We start from the raw sequence: 8,130 nt of genomic DNA, 5'->3' as shown, positions 1-8,130 counted from the left end.
GCTATGTTCACACCCTTAGGAAAGCTACACAAAAACTTGAAAATCCTACAATTCTATGCTTAATATATTCCAGAGTCAAATTCTTACTTCAAGTTGTTTCACATAAGTCCGTCATAGTTTTGGGATCTTCCACCATTTGCAACTCATGCCGTGCTGACGCCTTCTCACCTGATAATTATGGTACACTGAACACTGGCGTCATACAATTCAATTATCAGGTGAAAAATGTAGAACACTGACGTCATGACGTCATATAATTCAATTACCGAGTGAGATTATTGTATTCTCACCTGATAATTGAATTACATGACGTCAGTGTCCGGTGTACCATAATTATCAGGTCAGAAGCCGTCAGCATGGCATAGGTTGCAAACGGTGGAAAATCCAAGAACTATGACGGACTTATGTGAAACAACTTGAAATAAGAACTTAACTTTGGAATGTATTAAGCATAGCATAGTAGGATTTTCAATTTTGTGTGTAGCTTCCCTTTAAGTTAAGGTCTTCTTAAGGGTGAAGGTTTGTCACATGTCCAAGTTTGCTTGTTAATTGGCAACCAACGCAGGACTGGCGCACAACCAGCTTTGGGGTGATGTCAGATACGTTCGAGCAACCTGAGGGAAAATATAACGCATGTATTTTAAGAGTCTCGATGCTACAGACAGATTTGAATATATCTTTAGATGCAACAACCCCCACAATGCAAAACAAGGTAGATATATAAAAGACAGCTTTGTCATTAAACATACCAAAACTAATAATAGGCCCCACTCGATTGTTACACTATATCAGAGACATATGATAGCCCTTATTGTATTAGAAGGAAGAGGGTTGACTTAGTTCGGGCAACCCGTCCGACACGATGACGATGATTGTATTAGTAATTAGGATGCTAAATTTTATTCTATACCTCTATTTTGTACTATGTCCATTAGTTGTTGTCATGCGTTATGCCCTGTACACTTGTCCTACGATAAAGGTCTTTTTATATCAAAAGTATCTACACTAAGTAGAGGCACTAAACCAATGGACATGTGGAATTCGAAAATCATCAATTGTTCACATTTCGTCAATGTGCCGTGTACACTTGTCCTGCGACAAAAGGTCTTCTTATATTGTAAATATCTACACTAAGTAGAGGCACTAAACCAATGGACATAGGGAATTCGAAAATCATCAATTGTTGACATTTCGTCTTGTATTTACTATCTTGAACTTTGTCGCTTATTGGGTTTTGAAATTTTCCTCTTTTGTGCGATTACAGAAAAAAATTCCCCACTTGTATACAAATAACCCCTGCGACTATGTCATCGATGCATCTGACAGCACATAAACTTTGTCGCTTATTGGGTTTTGAAATTTTCCTCTTTTGTGCGATTACAGAAAAAAATTCCCCACTTGTATACAAATAACCCCTGCGACTATGTCATCGATGCATCTGACAGCACATAAACTTTGTCGCTTATTGGGTTTTGAAATTTTCCTCTTTTGTGCGATTACAGAAAAAATTCCCCACTTGTATACAAATAACCCCTGCGACTATGTCATCGATGCATCTGACAGCACTTAAACTTTGTCGCTTATTGGGTTTTGAAATTTTCCTCTTTTGTGCGATTACAGAAAAAATTCCCCACTTGTATACAAATAACCCCTGCGACTATGCCATCGATGCATCTGACAGCACATATCGTTGAAATTAATGGTATACTCGGGTCAAATCAGTACTTTTCAATACTCTGCCTTTGTCTTGAGACTATATGCGTGTCAGATTACCTGTATGAGCCATTGCAACACGAAGTTCATCGTTCAGTACTTGTAGCACCTGTCGAACACCCACTTCCCCCTAAAAAGGGGATAAGATTTTATATATAAATTGCCTGGTTGTTTATTTGTATTGCATAACCGGTACATAGCCAGGTTTGTACTGAACAAAACAAGCTGTATATCGAGACTGATCTATCTGATCCACTCACACCGGAAAAGACCCTTATTCATTTCGATAAGTGTGGTGGGTTCTTTAACATGCTCGAGGTACGGTTCTCCTCAAACACGGGACCTCCACTTTACGTCCTGTCCAAAGGAAGGTCCGTAGCCGAAGCTAGGAACTCATTTACATGTGAGCCGAGTGAATAAATTGGTGTAAAGTCTCCTTCCCAATGGAGCCACCGAAGCCTTGTGGTTTTCAGGTAACGTGACTTTCCACATGTAACTAAAAGGTTAATTAGATACCGCACATGCTGTTTCTGCAAACCTTTTGTATCGTGCGTAGTCTCTGATTTCTTTGTGGTGTTGTATATACATTGGACAAGACGCAAGAGGTTGCAGATTTGTCACGGAATGATGTTTGTTCAAGGATAGTCCACTTAACTCACCTATTTCACATATGGTTTGCCGAGCTAAAGAACACATGATTAGTAATACTGAGTAACTTTCTTAAATCAAGCGCCCTTGCCTTGTATGCCAAGCCCCATAGCACAGGCCTTCCGACGAACACACACTTGGCCCCCATGGCTAAGGCCTTCAATATGTCGGCTCCTGTCCGCACCCCGCCATCCATGAAAACTTCCAGTCTTCCCTCAACAGCACGGACAACGTCGGGAAGAACGTCGATCTGGAGGACAACGTCATAGTTACAATGTATTCAACATGTACTCTCTCTCTCTCTCTCTCTCTCTCTCTGTATTTCTGTATGTCTTTCTCAGTCTCTCTCTCCCTCTCTCTTGTGTTTGTGTGTGTGTGTGTGTGTGTGTACATGTGTTTGTGCACGTCAATGTCCAGCGTCCCTCTCCTACTGTGCGTACTTCTGTTTTGTGTCTTTTTCAGCCCCCCCTCTCCCTCTCTCTCTCTCTCTCTCTCGCTGTTGTGCACGTGTGTGTCCATCTCTCTTTCAGGCTCTCTCGCTGTTTCGCTGTGCGTCCCTCTTTTACTGTGTGCGTGCCAGTAATATGTGTTTCTCTCTCTCTCTCTCTCTCTCTCTCTCTCTCTCTCTCTCTCTGTGCCTCTCTCTCTCTCTCTCTCTCCCTCTGAGAACCTTTTATCTATGCAGAGTATTGTAAGTAAAGACTTACAGTAGCAGGAACTCCATCCAGTTGCCTTCCCCCGTGATTGGAAACACAGATCCCGTCTAACCCTCGTTTTACTGCTTCCTTGGCGTCTTCAGCTAAACATATAGTAAATTTGTTATCATTTATATAAATCTATACCCTGCCAGCGTGTTCCTTCCGTAAAGAATAGCAAATTAAAATTATTGATGGAGTAAAAGTAGTTAATATAAGATGTTTTCTTGAATACACTGAATGTAGACAATATTCGTTAAAAGCAAATTCTTTTAAGAAAAAGATTGTCCTAAACCTATGGTCAAGTCGTTTAGCTATACGGCACATCTTCTATATTTTTCTAGACTTATCGATCTGAATATTGACAAGTATAAACAACGCAAGGCATTGAACAAGTTGTACGTGTAACTCTAGAGCGGATAGGGCATTTCCTCACTTGATGCGTTTTACTAAAACAGTTAATAGATGCAAAATCTTACCAGACAGTATCCCTTTCAGGACGACTGGTAGACTGGTGTTCGTTTTCGTCCACTCAACATCGTCCCACGTTATTGGCTGTTTCATGGACGAGTAGATGTACTCTCCATAGCTCACCGTACCTCTTTCAGGAGCATCGTCGAACGTCATATGCGGGAGACTGAATACATTGAGGAATAGAAATGATCAAGACAATATAGATCATTGTAATCTTTCCGTATGAAAATAAAGCTGACCCAACTCGCTTGCAAGAATGAATGAAACAACATTATTCGAGATATTGTTGGGTAAAGGTGCAATTTGATTCTTACTTATCTATGCATTCTGTCTAATACAAAGCCGTCTGATAATTGCAAACCTGGAATCCAGACTGTTACTAAAGCCCCCCTCTCACTGAGTTGCGGCACTGCGACGGTAGCGTGCGAATTGTGTAAAAAGTGATATGTCAGTTTCAAGGTTATACGTAACGTTATAGTCTGTAACATGTTACATTTGTTGCACCACGTGTCATAAGTGAAAATCCTGTTATCACTTGAAATCAATTTTTGATGCATTTTTATAATTTTGCATTGTATTTTAATTCATTGACAGCACTGCGTTTTCTGATTAATTGAAATCATTACCATCAAGCTACAATCGGTCCATCTCCCTAGCTATTGATCTGTTTAAGAGTTTGGTTAAACCTATCTTACTGCATTGTAGTGAGGTTGAGGATGGTAGCTGTAGATGTTCTGATATTCTCATTGGGATATTGCTTTATCCCACTGAAAATTAGATATCTGCATTAGGGATGGGTACCGGTCACAGAAAGTTAAGGATCGGTCCAGGTCCAGATGGTCAGGTCCAGGTCCGGACCGGTACCTGGACCTGATTATAGCAGTACATCATATTTTGGAGAGCGAGACACAAGTAAAGGTCTCGGTGAGTCCTACGAATTATGTTCAAAGTGTATATTAAAATGAAATGATTATTCTCGGTTCACACTAATGTGAAAATAGGAAAAGGAGGCAACTTTTATGTCAGAAAAAGAGATTCAGAGCAAACTTGTCCTATTTAGAGTACAGTGTAGTAAACTTAAGACATGATGACCAACAAATAATCCTACTTTAGACGCTTAACAGTTTTCAGCAGTTCTGAGCATTAGTTAGTTTATTATAAGAAAACTAAAACAAAAAGCATGTAAATAAATGCTGACTATTGGCGCACATGAAGGAAACGAATATCGTATAATTGATTCGTGGTTTGTTTGGGTGTCTTTCAGTAGTACTTCGGGTGTAAATTTACTGTACAAGTCCAAGTGCATGCATGTGTCTGATCACCATGTCATGTCTTGAACGATAAAGTTTCTTCCGTTCGCACTTTGTCTCAAAATTAACTATACTGTCCTCGCCGTCTGTTGACACATCCTTTAAGAGTTTCTAGATATGATTCACAGCTAACGTCTTCGAAAAAGAGCAACCACAACTCGTTAAATGTTGCTGTTCTGTATCTTCTTAGACCGGTTATGTGACTGCCTGCTGGTAGCCTGGTACTGTGAACTTCTAATCGATCCATAGGCCATTCTTTCCGGACCATTCTTTTTGGACCGGTTCATGAAGAAATACCGGTTTTGTACCGGTACACGGTACCGGTACCCACCCCTAATCTGCATTGTACATCTATTCCAGTATGGAATTTGAAATCAGAATCAGACCCCTCGTCTACATGTTCTCGCCCTGCTCTTGTGCCATTGAAGAAATACAGTGATAAACTGAACTTAATATACATATGACACGGTATCATACATTTTACCCAATGTTTCGCCGTAAGGGGTGAATTAAAAGAATTCCTATTGATCGTTGACAGTCAAACACAGTTGATTAGATACTCTCGCTAAGATTGAATAATCTACCTACTGACAGGATTATTTAAAATAAAACATACGACGCTTCATCAGTCGAAGAAGAACATGACTGGGCTATTCACGTTCAGGACATACTATGTAGATATGTTTGGCTTAGCCCCGCAGTCAATGCCAATCGTTTTGGATATACATTTTAAAAACGTCTGAAACTCACGTTTCTCCCTGGCCGGAGGGAACCACTTAGAAAAATCAGTAAACTCCACACATATCATAAAATCAAAAATCACTTTGATAATGAAGAATACATCAAATCAATTCATAATAAAACGTTTGTAAAAAGCATAACGAAACTGAGAACCAGCGCACATTTTCTAGAAATTGAAGGATCGACACCACAACACACCAGGCACTCAGAGACTGTGTCCTAAATGTAATGGAAATATTAAAGATAAATTTCATTCTGTGATGGCCTGTTCTACTTATGGTAAAGAGAGAGATGCGCTATTACAAAGCATTACTACTAAGACAAACTTCACTCTATCTGGTACACAGAACGATATTTCCTATGTATTGTAATGCCCAACTCCTCCACCACCTACATAGGTCAATTTCATTATATTTCATTCTAAAAGCGAGGGGGAAAAATCATCCATACATGGCTATATTGTAATCCATACACTGTTATCGATAATATTTATGTTTAGTAATACCATAGGTATGGGTTAAACATATTGTTTTCTTAGGTTTCTTCTCCTTCTCTTCCTTCTCCTTCTCCTGTCAAATCTTCCAATTGATTAATCTCTGTCAGTTTTCCACTAAATGACCTATTTTGGCTATTTTTAGAACAAAGATACACATCTTCCTATGTAAAATGATGTGAAATTTGGCTTGTGCCTGCCGTGGTCATGTACACAGGCCGTTTTTTTTTTGCATGGGGAGGAGTATGGCTAAACATGCTGTATATGCTCGCAAATATTGCCTTTCTAGTTTGTACCTATCATGGTAGGATAAATTAGCCTTTCAGTATTGTTGATTTACTGCCATACATTGCACCATGTACGATTGTCGATCATCAAAGTTCATTCAATAATAATCATCTAGGCTTCAAACACAAATGCGCCGCACGTCAGTGCGAGTGCAAATAAAAATTAGTGAAAGATTTGCGACGGTGCCGTCATGAACTGCCACGGCAGTGCCGCCGCAGTGCCGGGGCCCAGTGAGAGGGGGGCTTTAGGCAACGTTTCCTCAGGCCTATGTCGGCCCTGGTGCCGAAGAGCTGACCTGTGTAGGCCCTGGCAACAGTCTGGATGCCAGGTTATGAAATGGTTATGAAATGATACTATATCATCAGATAGTCTACCTCCAGTTGTCAGGCGCTACTGCCAACTTTCCTTTGCGTTTTAACCGGCGTGCTACAGGCTGATCCACCGTCAGAACCACAGCCGTACAGCCGGCTTGCTCCGCACGGGTAAGGAGAGCCTTGTTGCGGGCCAAATCTTTCTGTAGCGTCAGATGAAACCACTTGACTCCTTGGGGTGCAGCCTCTACTATTTCTTCAATGCCGTAACTTGTCCAGCTACTGACCACCATCCCAACATTCATAGAAGCTGCAGCTGACGGTTAAGAATACACGCGTCGCGCTCATTTTGCCTTAATGAAGTTGAAATAATTCTAATCGTGTTTGCACATTGTTTGAAAATAATGTGTAAATCGCAATTGGATTTAAACTACTGTGTTTAAGACATCGTTCGGATAATGATACGTCATTCAACCTTCGCTGGTATCTCTGATATCCTAATATGTTTTTTTAGTCTTTGTTTATTCATGAAAAATTCAAATCGACATTCTATCGCGTTTTCTTACCTTTGGCAGTTGCCTTTTCCCCTTCGTCGTGTGCCAAAGAGTGTTGTGCTGTAGGTGCGATCACTACGGGAAAGTCGAGAACGCTTCCAAACACGGTTACAGTTGTGTCTTGTTTTGACACATCCTGCAGTATACGTGTTAACAGGTAGTATCTGAAAGAAAAGTGAAAATAATGAGCCAATGTTTCCCAGTGATTTGGTATTCAATAAAACATGCTTTGTCTACCCCTCTGCCGGGAATGCCCAGAGGCTTGTTTGTGTGTTGGTGTATGTGAGTGTGTGTTTGTGTGTGTTTGTGTGTGTGTGGGTGTGTGTGTGTGTGTGTGAGTGTGTGTGTGTGTTTGTGTGAGAGTGTGTGAGTGTGTGTGTGTGTTTGTGTGAGAGTGTGTGTGTGTGTGCGGTGTGTGTGTGCTGTGTGTGTGAAAGAAAAAGAGAGAGACTGTGTTGTGTGTGTTTGTGTCTGCGTGCAGTATATGGGCATGTATGTCTATCTGCGTGCATTACCTTTTAAAAGCATCACAATTGTCTCTAGCGGTTTGTCCGTCCCCTGTCCAGCCACGGTAGTAGTTGTACACATGTTCTGGCAGTTTCCTTTTTGCCAATGTCTCAAAATCAGCCAAACGCTGTGGTGGTGGACTTGCTTGTGTACCCGCCATTATACAGAAGCACACAGTGGCGCTGCTGCAGCGCAATCGATTGAGGCAACCACACCATTGCCTCGTTAGGGTATTTCTCCTTTGAACAAATTCCTGTGCAATCCGATGTGAGGCGCTGTTGTACAGTGAAAAAAGGTTCAAGGCAACTGGTGCAAAACGCTGTGGTCTGATTCAAGCACCAATGATACCTGTTTTGAACCCCCGTTTGACCTCAAACTGGTCATGGCCCATTCCTC

The 8,130-nt window shown here is 41.0% G+C and overlaps 1 protein-coding gene across 1 annotated transcript; it reads right to left on the bottom strand.

Moving 5' to 3' along the window:
* Positions 1 to 430: 430 nt before the first annotated feature.
* On the bottom strand, positions 431 to 7,411 carry LOC136448830 (2-Hydroxyacid oxidase 1-like). The gene is made up of 7 exons (XM_066448485.1): positions 7,240 to 7,411; positions 6,737 to 6,989; positions 3,536 to 3,693; positions 3,069 to 3,160; positions 2,453 to 2,611; positions 1,774 to 1,843; positions 431 to 614 (listed from the first exon to the last, which is right to left on the bottom strand). Exons 2-7 carry the CDS (start codon positions 6,976 to 6,978, stop codon positions 508 to 510), a joined length of 828 nt encoding a protein of 275 aa, XP_066304582.1. The 5' UTR covers positions 6,979 to 6,989; positions 7,240 to 7,411; the 3' UTR covers positions 431 to 507.
* Positions 7,412 to 8,130: the final 719 nt, after the last annotated feature.

This window comes from Branchiostoma lanceolatum, chromosome 14 (assembly GCF_035083965.1).
Source record: "Branchiostoma lanceolatum isolate klBraLanc5 chromosome 14, klBraLanc5.hap2, whole genome shotgun sequence".
In the NCBI taxonomy this organism is placed as follows: domain Eukaryota; kingdom Metazoa; phylum Chordata; class Leptocardii; order Amphioxiformes; family Branchiostomatidae; genus Branchiostoma; species Branchiostoma lanceolatum.
The sequence above is the reverse complement of the archived record's forward strand: the minus strand, read 5'-3'. Positions and strand labels throughout refer to the sequence as shown.

Bases quoted from the DNA above. Each gene is read 5' to 3' on its own strand.
- LOC136448830 (XM_066448485.1), bottom strand. From the start codon at position 6,978: ATGAATGTTGGGATGGTGGTCAGTAGCTGGACAAGTTACGGCATTGAA. The intron at 3,161-3,535 runs GTAAGATTTTGC...CTATATGTTTAG, and splicing joins CCTGAAAGGGATACTGTCTG to CTGAAGACGCCAAGGAAGCA. The intron at 615-1,773 runs GTAATCTGACAC...ATTTTCCCTCAG, and splicing joins TGTTGCAATGGCTCATACAG to GTTGCTCGAACGTATCTGAC.